This window comes from Nipponia nippon, unplaced genomic scaffold (assembly GCF_047370975.1).
Source record: "Nipponia nippon isolate SJK-2023a ecotype South Korea unplaced genomic scaffold, ASM4737097v1 scaffold_3, whole genome shotgun sequence".
In the NCBI taxonomy this organism is placed as follows: Eukaryota; Metazoa; Chordata; class Aves; order Pelecaniformes; family Threskiornithidae; genus Nipponia; species Nipponia nippon.
The window spans coordinates 100374505-100392901 of NW_028262347.1; the positions used below are offsets into that span (position 1 = coordinate 100374505).

General features: G+C 37.7%; 1 protein-coding gene across 7 annotated transcripts in view; it reads left to right on the forward strand.

Moving 5' to 3' along the window:
- DLG5 (discs large MAGUK scaffold protein 5) overlaps positions 1-18397 on the forward strand; it is a 111457-nt gene that overhangs the window by 46576 nt on the left and 46484 nt on the right. For all 7 annotated transcript variants that reach the window (XR_015706748.1, XM_087767044.1, XM_087767043.1 and 4 more), the window contains 3 exons: positions 7149-7314; positions 12604-12747; positions 15463-15646. Coding sequence is in view for 6 of the 7 variants with exons in the window: in XM_087767044.1 (XP_087623170.1) it covers positions 7149-7314; positions 12604-12747; positions 15463-15646 (494 nt within the window). In the remaining variant the exon portion in view is untranslated. The remainder of the gene's footprint in view (positions 1-7148; positions 7315-12603; positions 12748-15462; positions 15647-18397) is intronic.

The following is an 18397-nucleotide window of genomic DNA, read 5'->3' on the forward strand; positions in this document are numbered from 1 at the left end:
GCCATTTTTTACTAACCATAGTACCATAATGAAACGTCAGTGTTTTCCTTTAGTGCTTTAAAAATGTAATTCTTCCTTCCCTCCTCAATGCATAGGGTTTTTGTTCATTTTTGTTTTGTTTTGTTTTGTTTTTTCTTAACAAATGTTGTTTAAAAGAAACCATCAGCTCGCATGCAGGAGTCAGGCTATGGCTCTGAGGATAGCCTGCATTGTGCTTTTTTTTCTGCTGAGTTTTTAACAGAAAGGCATTGCATACTCTTCCATTCTTTGAAAATATACTGAGATCCTGAGAGGACTTTTGGAATGGAAAAGGCCTTTCGTCTTGCCACATGTATAATTTCCTTCTTTCCACAGCCAGATCTCTTCGCATTGTTGTGATTACAGCTGTCAATCTCATATCCTCTTCATTCCATGTCGCACATTATCACCTTTATTATTTAACTTCTAACAGATTATTGTTGTCCAGCTGTTCAGTTCTTTGCAAATGGTATCACTTTTTTAGTCATAAGTGTTTTTTCTTGCTCTTCACTGTTCATATCACCGTACTGCCTTTTCCTATGGGAATTTACATACCAATCTAACAAACGCCACCATTTGCACTACAATTTTATAACTTTTTCTTGCAGCCATCAGGTGGTTATATACCTGATGCCACCAAGCTTGCCCAACTTTGACTTCAACTGACAGTATTTGCTTGCTTAATGCTTTGTTAGCTTATCAGGCTGACAGGCTATTTACGAATAGTTTTTTCGCTAATTGCAATTCAAGTTGCTTGATCTGAGGACCTTAATTCTTACTCCAAAGCAAACATGACCTCACTCCCATCAGATGATAATTCCTTCCCAACAATGTGTAGTCTTTCATTCCCTGTTTTCATGTTGGCCATTCTGATAACTGTCCTTTTATGTTGTTGTGATTTCAGTTTATTGCTTCACACTTTCTACAGCTGCATATAACAAAGTAACTGTTTTCACTATTGGTAGGAAGTGTTCAGTTGCAGGTGTGCTCTATGATACTCTTTCAGTCAAAGGTAAAACACTTGTTCCTTGTCTGAAAAAGTGATTTATTTATCCCCCCCCTGCCCCGACAGCCTATAGGAATCTCTTGTTGTCTTTCTTGCTTTTTTTACTAACACAAACACAAAATTTATATTTGCTAAAGATACCTCAACAGTTAACACATACTGACAAACGAACAAGTGGCAATATTATGCCTGCTACACAGCCACAAATGAATGAGAAAAGGTGCTAGGACCTCTACTGGTATACCACATCAGAATCCTTTTCTGTACTGCAGTAATTGCCTTCCATGTTCCACTTCCTTGCCAATCAGTCTCTTTTTTCAGAAGTCATTTTCCAGTAAAATTTGGCCTCAATGATTGTATTAAACCTCTTTTTGTAGATTTATTTCCTATGTAACTTTCTTGTCCTTTGATCTGAAAAGTACTTGTTTAGTTTGCTGGAAACAAGATTTTTTGACTTAGGAAATAAACACCCTCTTCCACAAACTTAAAGTAATTTCACTCTCCTTCTGTTTTACTCTGTTCATGAATCATGTAGATGTCTCTGGGATTGATCCTTAATCTCTTTAACCTATTTTTTTGATGTGTGTGTTAATAAACATCTTCTCTTAAGTAATAAGCACTTTAGCTTTATTGTATTATCACTGACTTCTATGGTGTCCATTTTCAAGCAGCCGTGGGTTGACATTTAGTCATGCACAGTGTTCATTCAACTTCTGTTTCTTCAGAAGTACCCGAGAATTACTCAATGGATGTGATGTCCTTTTTTAAAAAAATGCAACAGTAACAACAAAAAAAGTTAGCTTTGCTGATGTATACTGGTGCAGTCTTGGAGGAGGAAGGTTGGAGGTTTTTTGCCTTTGTTTGGGGTTGTTTGTTTGGGTTGGGAGGTTTTTTGGTGTTTTTTTTGGTGTGGTTTTTTTTTTTCCTTTCTTTTTAACATTTCCTGTAATGAATCAGTTTGAGTTAATTCTTTGTCTCTTAAGGGTTCTACGTACATAGGGCTTGAGAACCACTAATGAATAGCTGACCACTTCATGGTATTTTGTTTGCTATGGTATCTTTTTAACATTTGGCAGCTCCCTGGAGGAATTTCTGAAGATTTGGTTGGTCTGTAATGATTTGAATGGAAATACAGTGTGTGTGAGTACCCATCTCCTGCGCTCCAGACAGCATGTCGGGAACACAAGTGTCTTTCGCTACTACTCCCTGAGGCCCTGTATCAGTCTATGCATTCAGGAAGTCCTTTTGGTGTCAGCAGTTTTCTTTTGGGGCTGTAAAACAGTATGGTGAGACGATGCTCACAACTCTGCAGGAGAAGACGTGAAGGAACGAGTGCTGGTGGAGTCTCATCCCTTTGGTCGGTGTGCAGTGGTTGACCCTTGTCATTGTCCCCATTGGGTTCGGATTGGACACTTTTGTCTAGGACACTTTCAGTGTGCAGTTGTGAGCCTGGCAAGTGGAGGGTTTGAGCTTTCCAGCCAGGGAGCTCCTGAATATTCAAACCCAAAAGCTTCAGCTGTATATTCCTTGGTCATTTTACACAGATTTTACTCTGTGTTTTAGCTCAGCAAAGTTCTGCAAGGACTTTTTGAATTGACATATCTGCCTTTTTTTCCCCCTCCTTGCTGTTTTTGAGTATTAGGTTGTAGATTTTCTTTCATATTGATCTTTCTAGAACCACTGTTAAGTTCTTTCTAAAGCCTTAAGCTTACTGAAGTTGAAAGTTTGTTTTACATGCTGGTGGGTTTGTTTAGCTGCTTGTATTCTGCATTAAAACAAATAACCCATTCTTTTGTCCTTGCATGTTACATGATCCTCGCTGCTTTCATAACCTATTAGGTTTTCTGTCTGTCAGATGAAACTGTTTCCATAGTTCATTATTTTAGCTTTCAGTTTTCTTTCCTCAATATCCTGCTGCTTGTTTTTACTAATGTTTTATTTCACCTACATGCAATTCTGTTCTGTGCTCTGCACTATTTCAAGACCACTTCAAAAGATAAATCTGAAGAAATGTATCTAAATGATGACTTCGGATATGTAATCCTGTTCTAGTCCTCATAAATTATTGAAAGAAAGTAAATATTTTAGTGCGCATTTTCCTACAGCAGGCATAAGTCTTTACTCCTCACCCCTTCCTGTGCTTGAGGAGAAACCCTGTTGATCATGCTTTGCAATAGGTCTTGCAAGTCTTTTTTAATGTTTTCTGTCATGATTTACAAGGCCATAAAGAAATAATATTCTGAACATCCCTATCGATTTTATTTTTTTTTTTGAAAGAAAGCAATGAAAAAGGCTTGACTGTACAATGAATAGTCTCCTGTTTGTTTGCAGGCAAGAATTGGCACAAACTTATGAGTTTAAAAAAATAATCAAAAATTCAGGCATTCTGTTAGCTTGTGACAGATTACCTTTTGAATTAGTTGAACCTGTCATACAAGTGTATTTCTCAGAGAGTAATGAGTTTCTATCATTCAAAATATGTTAATGGTATTTCTTAAAAGTAGCTGTTTATGCATTGGTACCCATTTTCCCACCTCAACATTATATTGATTTGGCATTATGGTACATCTTGGTCAGTTTAACAAGTTTCCCAGCCCTGTCTCTCTTAGTGTTCTTTTTTTCTTCAAAAAGTCTGCTACCCCATGCCCAAATATGAAGCTAACTGAGCAGTGGTTTCTGTGTGGCTGTATTATCTCTTCAATCAGTCATGATTAGAGTAATTATCAAGAATTGTATTTGGTATGTACTACAATAATAGATCTTTCTGGTTTCTGTGAAGTCCAGCATTTGGACTATAAATATGGAAGATATAATGGCTCCAGCTTCTGTTTTTAAGGCTTTTCTTTGGTAAAATGTATGATGGAAATCCTGCAAAATCTTGCTTCAGATTAAGTCAATGCGTACTCGGGATTTAATGCATGTACATGCGATGCGACCCCGCTGTTAGGCTTTTTCAGGTGTTGTTAAGTCGTGAGGCTTACCGAAGCAGATGAACAAGTTGCACTTGGCAGGACGTGCAGTAAACACATTTTCACAAATCTAGGTTGTCTGAGAAAGCAGGTGAGTTACTGAAAGGTGGCATAATTTGGATAATGGAGATTTAGCCTTTAGGCTTGTACATTTTAAGACCAGTTTGACTGGTTAAAGTGCAGAAAGGAAGTACTGTTGTGTAAAATAAGCAGTCAGATGGAAAAAGAATACAAAGCTGGAAGCACAGGTCACTTTCCTTCTACTGCATCAGGATGTCAGATGCAATAAAAGGCTTTTAGTATTCAGCTATAAAAGCCCCTTTAAAGGAAATGGAGAGTATTGAATTTTTCTGATGAAGGAGGAGTTTACTGAAGTTTTTAGTTTTGTTTATTTTTGAGCATCCACAAATCTGATTCAACATTTATGACACCTTTTGTACAACTATTGAAAATGTAAGGTTGTTAGTAAATCAAGCAAAGGTAAACTTTTTGGACTTCTTTTAAGGATAAGAGGAGGGATATCTGGCTCATATTGATCTGTGTTTTCACAGCACTTAAAAGGCATACATCTCTTGGCTGGTTATTATGCGTTGACAACAACATCATTGCATTTGAGATGAAAGTATTTGTTGATGTACTTGTAAAAAGTGACAAGTTAATGAAAAATAACCTTTTCTGGTACTAAGATGAATGGCTTCGCATTAGTCAAGAAAGCTTCTTTCCTGAGGCTAATTAGCCTGTCTTTATTAAAGCAGTCTTGTCTTGCTTGGCACAGTTTTGGGACTGTGAGCACAAATGTTCTCCTCGTCTGAAGATTGTCACTGGGATGTTGTCAAAGCTGGGAGGGGGAAAAGAAGTGGAGGAACAGAGGTTGCTTACTCTTACCTCCTTTTACTGTGTTTTAGATTCCCAGAACAGCCATTGCATGCTTGTGTAGTGGACATTGTGCATGGGACTGCTGCTGGGATTAACACTGATATTAGTGGTGGGTTATTGTTAATCTAATGCCCTTTCCTTCATGTAAAGCACACCAGCCTTCCTGGTTTTCCTCCTCCTTCCTCTTGTGCCCCTTGCATCCTGTTCATCTGTTTTGCTCGCAAGTAGCCCCAGGATGACAGATAAGCTTCTGAGCTTCTCTGTAGGGATGAGAAGGGGACTTTTTCAGTGTTACGCATATTCTGATGTGTCAGCTCAAGTGAGAGGATGTGCAGGTTCCCACTGAATTTACCCAAAACCATGCAGCCTGTCAGTACCTGAATTAGGTTTGTCTGCCTTTACCTTTTCATTTGTTTATGAAATTCCCTGCTCATTAATGTGTCCAAACTATTCCAAAGGAATAGATACTCTGACCTGTTTTATCTATCCATTTGGTTTTTTTCCTTATTTATTCCCTATATCATGAGCCTGGGATAGTGCATTTGTACTATTACTGGTTTCTGTATAATGTTGTCTTAAAAATTATGTAGAATGGTTCTTATTTTAGAAAAAGAAAGGATAGCTGCATTTGAAAGTGTGAGATCCTTAGCCCTTATGGATGAAGGGGCTCCATCTGGATGGAGGGGTGAAACAAAGTAGTAGTAGAAAGCCCAAATGCAGCCTCCACTGAGAATTCTTTTGAGTGATGTGAGTTTGTGTCTTTCTACAGAATGCAGGCTGTTCCTGCAATTTTTTATTTCTTCAGTTTGCTATTAGAGCATTTACATACATTATTATGCAATGGTTAGATTAAAAGAACAGTCTCTGCTCATAAGTTCTCCTTATAGAATTACAGTAACAGCTGAAAAGGAATAAGAACAAGGATCCTATTATTCTAGGAGCTGTATGTATGATAGCCCTGACCCTGCAGTTATTTTGGTGTGGGAAATTTAAAGCACAGGTAGTTCTATTTAAAAGTTGGAGGGAGTTTTTGTATTTTGCAATACCTTCCTGAATTGGGTTTAGAGATAAAAAGCCAATCCTTGCAACTCATTAGCATTTGATCAGATGAAATCACTTCGTCGAAATTCTTTCTTTGAAAAGACAGTGATCAGAGAGCATTATTTTTACTATGTAGTTTTCGTTTCTCCGTTTAAAAAAAAGGCATAATAAAGGTACATCCTAACATATGTCAGCATCTTGTTTCAGGTGTATAATTATGCAAACTCTTTCTAGAATTTCTCTTTTGGGTAGAAAATAGTAATCTCTTGTATACATTTAGGCCTTTAACTTTCATATCTGTGACCTGTATCTTTGAGTTTGCTGTCATGTGTCTGGGATTAAAATGGGCAGAACTAAAATTACAGTTGAATTAATTGTCCGTATATTGTGAAACATAGCATACCACACTCTCATCTCTTAGGTGGAAGAAGACCTCTTTGTATGGGTATAGCTGTCTGGGAAGACAGTAGGTGTCATCGTTCATCTCTGATATTAAGAAAGCTGAGAATTAAAAGATCCCACAAAACTCTTTAATGTATGACTGCCCCTTAGAGGAAATTTGATGTGTAGTCCAGTTGCAGTGATTGTAATGTGCTCATTTTAGCCAACATTGTTAAAAATGAAGGTCGTTTTTCATGATTTGTTGGCAAGTCAAATCTTAAACTTCACATACTGGACTGATAAACTGTGAAAGCATAGAATTGCATTAAAAATAAATGTTGGCAGTAGCAGATAGCAGAATAGTATGTCTGTGTGCTAGATAAAGGAGCAGGAAAAGAGCCCCTGTGCTTGTAACAATTTCTCTGCTGTTGCTGGGGTAAGTTGATGTGGGTGGAATTTACTTTTTTTTTGTAGAAGCAAGAACATGGTTCATTATTGGAAATAACTTTGTAGCTACAACTTCTGTCACTATGGTAGTTTCTGGGGTCTCTGCAATTGTGACTGCAAACTTGCCTTGCCTTTTAGGCAACTTGTAAGTTCATGAGTAAGCAAGGAACCTACTCATGCAAACTAACTTGCAACGTAGATAGGGCCCTTCTGCTAGCGTGGGGTCTGACTGAATTGGAGTTGTTCTTGTGTCAACTCACTGATGAAAACTTCCATGAGTTGTTTTATTTTTGAACAGGATTCTGCAAGCAAAAATACAGGATTTTTAAAATTAGTGTTAACTGCTTTAGTGAAATTGTATTGTTTTTTCAAGGAGCTCTCTGACTGCCAATTATTTATGTCTTGGTCAGGTACGACTGGTAAAGCATCATCTCCACCACCTGTAATAGACACGAGACAGATGAGTGAGAAGCTGGAGACGATATTATATCAGCTCCGTCAGGTAACTCGTGAGAGGGATGAGCTGCGCAAGCGACTTGCACTTTCATCTCCTGGATCAACTTTTGATGACTGCAGGTAAAAATAAAGGAAACGTACCTTTTTAATTTAGTCCTCAGTAGTGTTTTCAAGCATCTTGACTCTAGCTTGCCTGTAAAGCAGCAAGGATATTGCAATGTATATATGCCGTTTGTAACCTACCTGCATCCTGGTGATGTGTGTGTGTATGTAGGTGACCACATCCAGGTTTCAGAGCTGCCTGTTGAATGCCTATTCCTACTTTCTCCAGCAATTTTGCTGTGGGAATGAGGGGAGTAGGGCTTATCTCTATGTTGAGAGAAGAAAGCAAACAAGTTGTTTAGGTTTCCTGGGTTATGTCGTGGGCAGAGAAAGAAGACAGCGGCTGAAGCATTTGCTGTTTTGAAAGCAAGAGAGAACAAAGGGAAATATCTCTGAATACTTGGCTGAAGGACAGAAATTGAGAGGAAAAAAAAATCTCAGCTATTCCTGTGCTTCTGCAAGGAGAGAGAGGTTTGGACTTCTGTTGAGGGGAGTAAGTGTTTTTTAGGAGATATGCTTTCTGGTATACATATATTGAGGGACTGTGTTGGATTAACATGTTGAGAGTAAGGAACTCTCCTCCACTGAGAAGTTATGAGTGCTGCCAAACTAAAATAACGTGTTCAAAGTTAGTTAATGGCCAGCAGCCTTATGCAGCTCATTCTAATTTGAGGGTTGATAAGTTATGAGGAACATAGTACTCAGGGATTGTATGAGTTAATTGTAGATAAGGGTTTTATTGGGTAGGAAACCGAATTAGTTTATTTTAGAGGGTTAAAGATCTGCTAATGTTTATAAATGTGACTTTGGGCACACTGAGCAGGTACTTTTTGCCTGCAGTAAGCACATGTAAGAGATTTTTTGAACCTTGGAAAAAATTGTCTGTCACTGAATCTGAAATAAGAGCAAAGAACAGATTTTCTGGTAGGTGTTGCCATGACTCATAGCTTCTCTGAACATTAATGTTTTATTTGTTGTTGTTTGTATCTGTTACTTCATCAGCTCTATCTGTACATGGTCAGGTGGTTAATTAAACTTTTTTGTCCTTATGAAATAAGGTCAAGATTTGAACCAGTGAACTGGAATTGAGAGAATCTGGGCATTTTATTCACTCCTTAGCCTACCCATCTTAATTCCCCCTTCCCATGAGTTCTGAGGGCTACTTTAAGAGCATTGTGTTCTATCTGAGGGTCTCCAAATGTTGTGGGGACGGGAAAGGAAAAGGTGGTCAAATGTCTTTTGCATAGCTTCCAGTTACTTATTTATACAGAGGGATTTCTTATTTGAAGTCACTAGAGCTTAGGCATTGAGGATTTTATAGCTTACAATAATGTTCTCCATAATCCAGGATGCTATTAATAAAGTTCTGATGAGCTGTCCTCTAGGCTGCTCTAGTTTTTGCTCTTTAATTGTCAAATCAATCTTCTGCTGCAAGTGTAGGATTTGTATGTTGTGGAAAATATAAATGTTTACACCTTAAAGAACAACTCATCAAAATAAACATTGCATTTGGTCAGTGCTTGGACAGTGTATGTTAGATGGAGGATGCTGCCTTCCAAACAATTAAATGTTTGAAGAGTGGGAAATGAGTGAAGATTATTAGTTGACATTTTTTTCCTTCAGTATAAAAGCAACTGCTCCTCCCATCCACATAAAGCTTGCTGGTATTTTTTTTTTTTTTTTTACTTTGTTTTGCATTCTTTCCTCAAAAAACTAATCTTCAGCCTTCCAGGAGTCAAAGCCCAGACACTGCAAACTGTTACACTGAAGTGTGAAAGCTGAAAGATCATTATTTAGATGGTGACTTTTATGACCCAAAAAGGGCTTTTGCTTTCTTGGCTGCGTATGCCGCCTTAACCATGGCTGTACCAAATACAGGTGGTGTAGAGGCAAATCTTGACAGGTCACGATGGTGTGCTTCAGAACAGTTGCAGCTCACAACACATTCGTAGGCTGGGCTGCGCTGGCTGTGAAGGCTGGCAGTTGCAAAACCAACAGCTGTTTTCCAAAGCAAGTGTTGACTAAGTCTAGAGCAGTGGAAGAGGAGACACAGAAGTGGATTGTGATGTGCTGAATCAGATGAACGTGTGTCATCCTGCTGGACAGGAGTAGGATTGCTCATGCCTTGTGTGTGTGTCACTTGATGGTGACTGTATGCGTGCACGTGTCGTGGTGATGAAGCAAAGATTTGACCAGATAATTTAGTGTGCTCAAGGTGCATTTTATAGACTTAAACTTGCTATACTTGCTACTTATGTAGTAGTAGAAGAGAACTGCAATACAAATAAAACCCCTGAAAACTGCCTTTGAGAATAGACTGTTCTATGTGTAATCTGTAATTGGTGGTGGAATTGCAATAGCAAGTTAAAACATTTTCACGTTGTTGGGTAGGTATTGCCCACAAAGCTGGTAATGCTGTTGGCATTAGCTCTTATGTCAGCATCAGATACGTGTAAATGTGAGTCTCACTGTGGCCTTGATTTATGCTCAGGGTGATTCCACTGGAACATGAAAGATTTTTAGAGCTGTTTATATGAATATCAGAAAAACAGTTGGACCTTTGACACAAGCATTTTAAATTTTGTTAACGTTTGAACCAATGCTTCCAAAATAGTCACTGACACCTCTCCTTCATTGAAATCATAGTTTTCTGTATTTTGTGAGGCATTTTAGCATAAAACTGTGGTGGTGTTACTTAAATGTTTAAGAGTCAACCACTACATGCATTTGAATGGACTGCAACAGTTTTGATTTTTGACTTCTGACCAATATTCCTCCTGTACATATCCCCGTTTTTCTTGCTGAGACGTAAACCCTTGTAACAGCACTGCGGAACATATGGCCTTGGCTATCCAGGTGTTTTTTATTTCATGTAGGTGAGCTAGAATGCAGGATGTTACTGGTGGCATTGTTGTTCCTTCCTCGCTGTGTAGGTAGGCTAACTTCTGTAGTTACCTACATGGTATCAGATGTTTATAGGTTTGGGTTTTGGGTTTTTTTTTTTTTGTTTGGTTTTTTGGGTTTTTTTTTGGGGGGGGGGTTTAAGAATAATGCTAGTGATACTTCAGCAATATATGAAATACACGCAATTGATGTTAGACTTGTAGAACAAATTCTCACCATAGCTTTGAGACTGACCTGAAAGATATCCTTTAGTAAAAATTCATACACTGAACTATTTTGCATGAATATGAATTTATGATTACAAGCTTAATATGAGCATGTATTTATGGGTCTCAGTAAGCTTAATGCTTCAACTGAGAGTTAAACTGTGCTTTAATTTATGTAGTCATTTTAATGACTGTGGTGGACAGATGGTGTCTACTTTCAATAATTTCACCCTAAAGTCTAATTTAAATCAATACTTGGGTTTTCAGTGATTCTGTCAAGGGTGTGAACATTTCAAATTGAGTTTTACTTATGCTAACTAGGGTTGTATTTTGAAAGAATAACACTGCAGTAGTTGCGGTAATATGTCTGTAACACTGTATGAATAACATACTACTTCTTTTGGCACCCCTAATCAGTGAATAAAAAAAAACAACAAACCACCTTAAAGACAACCCTGTAGATGTGACTTGAATATTTGGTTACTTTATATGAATTTGGCTTTTAATTGTTGCTAAAGTCTGCCAGTCAAGGAAAGGGTTTTTTTGTTTTGTTTTCCCCAGGAGCACTCCTCTGGAGAAAGGAGAAAAAGAGGAATTACAATTGAAGGCCTTACTACTGAGCAACCCAAATGCAACTGGGTTGCTAAAAAGCACCTTCATGTCATACACACCCTCCCTAAAAGTCTGTGAATCAGATGTGGCTGGGATTTTTTTATTTTTTAACAACTCTCACCACTGCAGCAGTGTGAAACCATTTTCATTTTAATTCAATTGCCAGCTGCATTTCAGTTCCAGAATCCGTGTTGCTGTTTTTATATGAAGCAAAGAGAATTCTGATTGCTTTTCAGGCTGCGCTTACAGCGAAGCTGTTTGGGAGAGTGTGAGGTGGGAGGAAGAAAGGGTGGTCTGTGCAGCAACGGAGCAAATCTGATATGAGAATAAACAGAGTCAAATTAGAAAGCAATTGAGGGGTTTTTTTGAGGTGTTTTTTTTTTTTTTTTTCATTGCCTGTGGAGTTATAGGAGACCCAGGAGATGACACAGGGACAGCTGTCAGAAGCTTCATTTTGAAACTTGAAAATTCAATGGTGCAAAAATTTTATGACTGTGTAGAGGAAGAACAGTTCAATTTAGAGTCTCTATTAGAAGCTTAGTGCTTCAAAACAAGAAGGCATAATCCTGCTAATTTAGTTTCTAGCATGACTTATGATTCTTCTAATAAATAAAGGTATCATGTGCAATGACCACACATTCTAGACATAATCTATGTTGGTCAATTGCTTGACAAGGTAGATTAATTTAGAAAATTTCTCCTCTCCCAATCATCCTGATATACTAAAAAAAATTTCAGTCAAAAATTTGCTTTTGACTGACTTCGGTTTTCACTTTGTTCAGCTTACTGAAAATTGCTTATTGGAGATTATATTGTATTGGAGATTCCTAATAACTATTTGAACAAAATTTGGGTTATGTTACGGAAGTGTGACATGTTTTCTCATTCATTTATAGTAGTTTAAAAGAACATGGTAACTCTCAATCAGATATGTAATTCAGCAGAATGACTTGGTCAAATTAGTTAAATTCAATTCTTGATTAGTCAAACTGGTCAAATTCTGCTGGCACAGATGCATGTGTTTGGTGTCCCATCGAAATTCTTTTTCTCAACCCTAATGCTGATTTTCCTAGGGAGCGGTAGAGAAGGTCCTCCAGCTGCTGCCTAGATGAGAAGTTTTTCCTAGCCCAGATCTCCATGCAGCCCCCACTTGACTTCGGCAGCCTCTTTTCAGCCCCACTCACTGCAGCTCTGTGCTTTTTCTTTGAGAGTTTTGATATGGTAGCACAGGAAAGCCGAGCGGACTGTGATTGACTTGTTCTTGTATCAAGTGACAGTTCTGCTCTGTGATACGGCTGCTCAGAAGAGAAGGTACATGCACACTCAGGACTATTTTTCGCCGTGTTAGTGTTAGAATTATCTCATTCTTAGATGTTATGTCTCAGTATAAAACTAATACAGGTTAAAGTCAGTGAATTTTTGTTTGTGGTTGCATCTTAATGTGAAGTGGTCAGTATTTAAATTAAAGCATAACATAACCTAAGTATCAACAGTTGTGTGATGCTATTTATTGGATAGTAATTTCCCAGACTTTTCATTCTCTTTAGTAGCTGATGTTCGACTTCATATTCTTTTTCCATGCTAGGCCTAGTCCAAAACCAAATCATGATTATGAAAGACTGAAGATTCAGTGCATGAAGGCCATGTCAGACCTACAGTCTCTGCAGAATCAACACACCAAGACACTAAAAAGATGTGAAGAAGCAGCAAAAGAGGCAGACTTTTATCAGTAAGTATTAGAAAAGCTATATGAGGTAAGAGTTTACCAGTCTGTGCCAGATCATAAAGTATTAGAACATGGTCATGAATTTTTTTTTTTTTTTTAAATTCTGTTTTTCCACTTTAATTGCAAGATTAACGTTTGCATGCATCAGATAAACATTTCTGGCCTATTTGAAATGATAAAGTATGGATTGCTTGTTTTATTTTGAAGAATTTGAGACAGAAATCCCTGATGTCCTGATGGGACACTGACAAGGAAAGCCTAGTTACTGACTTGCAGTTATAATCCAATAGCCTTACTGTCAGGCTGGAGGGCAGAATATAATTTGAGAGAACGTAATTTGCTACTTTTTTTTAATAGGTTGTGATAGCTCTCATGCTGACTTGTGTAAGTTTTAACACAGACTTAGACCAATTGTGAGTGTTTATGAAAATGCAATAAAATAGGGAGAAATTGGTGAATGTTTCTAGCATTTATTTCTGTTTAAAAAATAGTCGTTGATGCAAGTAGGAACGTTTTCTTCACGTGAAAGGAAGACAGCTCAGAAATAGAAATGCACATACATTCTTGGTTTGAAGTTTATTTCACTTAAATCTACGCTATAAAATATGACTAGTATGTAATGACAGCATTTGTTTTCATTGGGGGCTGCTGGTTCTTACATAGCACTTTCATCCACAACTCTTCAAGCCTTTAAAGATAGGCATCATTTCCTTACATTCTTCTTCCAAAACCTGAAAGTAGTATTAAAGATTGTCAACGGGTACAGATGTAGCAAGTTGTGTGACTTCTTTACAAAGAGCTGTGTTCCTAGTTTCATTTGAGGATTTTCAAATTCTTTCAAATTCAAAATCTTTCAAAATCTTCAAATTTGCTAGTGAATTCTGTGCAAAGCATTGGTGTTCTGTACATTGCAGATGGATTTTTTTTTTTTTCAGAGCTGAATACCTATGTCCGTCCAGTGCTGGTGTGAAACACTTGTATTCTTTATCGTAAAAAATAAGTGTTTTGCTTACCTTATTTAGGAGTTCTGTAGTCCCTGAAACCATACTGTTACACTCCATTTATTTCAGTATTTTCATGATAGTATAAAAGGGCTTACCCTCTCATCTGAGGAGAAAGACTTTGAGTTTTAAAAGATAGAGTGATTGATTGAAATACTCCAGTATAACAAGAATATAGCTGTATTTCTCAGAGACCAACAATTTAGGCTTCCGCAAAATTATGTGTATATAAAAGTACAAGCTTTCACATTTACACTTGGTACAGACTAAGATTATCTGGTCAGAAGAAAGTATAGCATGTTTTAATTGACTCAGAGGTAATTTTTTTTTTTAAATTATAAGAACTTATTTACTTGGATTTGAATAATTCAGTTTCCTACTTAAAACTTTAGGGAGGCTGAAACTCACTGTTGGAGTTTAGGTGCCCAAAACATGACAACACATGTTGAAATCCATGCATTCAATTCCTGTTCATCCTATGAGTAATTCTCAGGGTAAAGAAAGGAATTGAGTTGGATACGCTATTCAAATGTTATTGTCTCCTGCAGTAATTCTTAGAACCCCATGCTTTTAAAAAAAAAAAAAAAAAGTTACTGTTCCAAAGAATTTATAGTCCAACAAAATCTGAATAGCAGATAACAGATTAATTACCTACATGTAAAGATTATGTTTATTTAATTGAGTGAATATAGTTTGTCAAAGGCTTTTTTTTAGCAGGTTGTACTAATTTTAAGGAAGACTCTTTTTTTTTTTTTTTTTAAATGCTTTGGGTCATTCTGTGCAGGAAATGTTGGTGTTTCACTTCATAAGGAAGGAATACAAAGTATCTTAAAATGTAAATTGATTCTACTCATTGCTGTGTGTTTTATGTTGTTTTTTTATAAATATGGACTTTAAAAACTTTACCAGCAGGTGTGAGAGTTCAGTTTGAATCATTCTGTTCCAACAACAACTTGTCAGTATCCAAATGTCACTCTATTTCATCTGCGGTAGTAAAATACATTCAATTGATTTTTTTGATCTTTTTCAGCAGTGGTCTGGTCTAATTTTGGACTGCTACCTTGAATTATAATCTGAATGATAGCCTCATCATGTGGCTCCCAGTTATTTAATTTTTAAGTGAGAGTGTATTTCTTTCAATAATTATGGCTTGAAGTTTGGAGTAACTTTGATAGCTTTTTACCTTCTTGAATGTAGTCAAAACATATGTAGTGTGTTTGTGTTGGTTGTGGGTTTTTTGGTTTGTTTGGGTTTTTTGTTTGTTTATTTTTAAAACAATAACATACATTGAGATTTTTGTAGTTTTCGTCTGTATTTTGGTTAGCTGCTGCTCAGTGGAGGGGCCCAAGAGAAAGTGAAGGTGATTAGTGGGATAATTCCCATTATCTCCAGGATCATCTTATGCTTGCATTACACAATTTCTGTTTGTCTGTCTGCTTGCTTTTAAAATGGCTCTGAAATGGCATTGATGGGTGGCATAAATCCATCATCTCTTCTGATGCTGTTTCTGTACTGTGTACTTTCATGTATTTTCATATATATGTCCCTGTTTGTTTCTGATTTTTTTTTTTTTCCTGGTGCTTGGAATACTCAAATATGCAGAACTGAGTTAGTCTGACCTGCTTTCTTGGTAGGAAACTCATGCTTGAAATGAATTAGTCCAGGACTTTGTCCTGACAAGTTGGCCTCTGAGAGCATTTTTTGTGTGCCATGACAGCACGTTGCACAGTCGGCTGCTGAGTGACCAGTCACAGCTGAAGGAGGACATGGATACCTTGAAGAGGAAAAACACGCAGTTGGTGCGAGAACATAATCATCTCCAGCAGTCATGTGAGGAAATGAAGAGACTTCATGATGAGGATCAGAAAGAGATAACAGACCTGCGCAGCCAGCAGCAGCAGGTGAGCTACAGGTTGCAGTGTAAGTGCTAGAAGAGATCGTGAATTGCTTCTTTCATAAATAAGTCAATAAAACTGAATAGGCAGCATTGCTGCCTGTTGTCTTACTCATTCTAGAAAATCCGCCTTACATTTTACAGCACTAGGGGAGAAAATGAGATCTTGGACACTAATTGATTTTCTTTGTTTAGCTGGAAAAAAGAATGAGGGATATGGAATATTAGCTGGTATTAAGAAATTTCGATGCAGACATGAAAAAAATGTACATGAGGAAGATTGTATGTGCATGATATTTTTTTAAGTGGGTGGAGAGGCATCAAAATCCTATCTTGAAGCTGCAAAGTGATTAAAAAGCTGACTGTTTTCCTAGGATATTTTATGGGACAGCTTTAAACTTGCATGCTATGTTTGTTTTTTGGGAAGTATCACAATAAAAAAAATGAGTGACAGGTATGTTTTTTGATTTTTTTTTTTTTTTTTTTTAAATTATTCTAGTGACACTGTAATGGTTTGGGGAATGATTGAGTTAAGTTTGGTTATTGAGGTTTGCAGACGCTTCAGTTAGAACAAAGCTACGGGTTGATTAATGGTTTTGAACTTAAACCAAAAAAAGACAAGCTTTTCAGGAAGAGATGGACATTTCAGAGCTGTGTATAACAGGCTGTCTCTAGGACAAAGTTGTTCACACATTCTGAAGAAAGAGAAGTAATAGTAAGGAACAGCTGGTCATATCAGGTCCACGGTTCACCTATGGAAAAGTCTGATCATTTAGTTAGAATAGTTACAGTAACATGTGGAATGGTTAAACAGAATATCTCGGTTAACTGTGTGTAAGCTGATTCACAGGGCAAACTTGCAAGTCAAACATTAGGCTGCAGAAGCAAAACCTATGCAAACAAAAATAATTATTTGCTAGGGTAGGAGGGGCAAAGGTCAAAGCAAGCTGGATGTGCCGAATGGTGCTTTAGGAGGTGCTTGAGGGCTAGTGCAGAGAGGAGTGAAGATTCGTATTTCCTTTTGATCCCTTTCCTCTAACGTTATCTTGAGAGTTCTGCTGTGAAATGGTGTAGTGGCTTGGTGCAGAAGATGGCTGATGCTCTGTGTAGCAGAAATGGTTTGCTGTGTAAACCCAGGCAAATCGCGTAATTGTTCTGTGCCTCGGTTTCCCAGTCTGAAAAGCAGGGATGTAAAACCTCCAAGGGAAGGTTATTGTATTTTGAGGTTCTGTCCTGAAGTTTGAAGTTATCTGGCGGCACAGAAGGAGGCTGAAGTATCATTGTCGGTATTTATTTAAAGAAATTCAGTCTTGTGTCAACATCACGATTAAACCTTTAAAGAAAACGATGTATGTGACTCTCTAATGAGAAAGTTGTGTAACTCCATTTCTCAGCATGTCAGAGTGAATCATGGTGTCTTGAAGGGGCGCCAAGAGTCTTATCTTGTCTGTGTCGTTTCTCATCTGCATTAGTCTAACGCTATTTATGTTGATCCCTCTGACGTGTTGTTTCATCATCAGGCTGTAGCAAAACACAACATCTCAGTGGCCTCGGAGAGCAAAAACTTTTGATTGGGTTACTCTTCGTGTGGGATTGTCATGGATTTGTTGTGTAGCAGCTGACCAGGTTAAGTTTCTGCTGCTTGCATCTAAAGTTTCTTGTTGCCATGGCTGTCTTCCTCGGTCCAGCTGGGACTATTTACTTTTTCTCAGACTGGGATTTTGAATGGGAGACCTTCCTTATTACGCTGCTTCCTGTTTATGGTGTTTCTGCTTTCCTCCATCAAATCTCTGTGAGCAAGTTTATGCTGAATTCCGTCCAATTTCTAGTATATTTGTCCTTCTACAATGATTTAGTGTGTTTTCAGCAAAAAGATATTCCGTATATGCTTTAGACAGTGAGAATCGGTTTGTTTCCGTTTGGATTCTCAAATACTTGGTTCTCAAACCTGTTCTTAGAATGCTTTGGGAAGTAGACTTCAGGAAAATGTCTCTCTCGAGTGGGTTTAAATCAACATGTATTTATACTTTACATATGCGTACAGTTTATCACGTGTTTGGTGTATCTGAAATGGTTCACTGAAGCATGCTAGCTAATCATGGGTCCAACTCTGTGTGGGTTATGCATCCACTGAGGATAGGGATGTATGTGGAAACAGCCATGCCAATGAGACTCTCACCAAAGTGCAGCCTTGTTCCAGGACTGCTTTATGAACAGTAACTCACTGCTTTTACGTGCCTTGGTTAGTTAAACGAGGCAAGTGTCAGGCTGAAGAAATTTGTCTCTCTTATCTTGCCTGTGTAGAGAAGCGGTTTCCTGACAATGATGGTGGTTGTCTGCTACCTGTGGGCAGTGAGTACTGGGCAAAGAGCAGGCAGTTTCTTTCGGTCTCCTTTCCTTTTGGTCTGCAGGCATCCAGGTTCTTCCATGTTCAGGAACTGGTCCTTACTCTGAATATAAGAGACAAAAGATGATGAGGAGCCAATTTGTGCATATGGGGTAGTTGCCATGTGTTTGGTTTCAACTTTTTACAGAGCTCATGTTTTCTGTCTTTTTTTCCTCCTAATTTTTTAATGCTTTTTATTTTCAGATAGTTAGGGACATACCTTTGTAGGCTAATGTTAAGATTATATAAATTCCTGGCACCACTCTATATAGAGCATTTCTGTTTATTCCTACTGCTCCATCAAGGCCAAATTTCAATTTAAAAAGCAGAAACAGAAAAAATGAGCATAGCATTTACTCATTTCAGGCACAT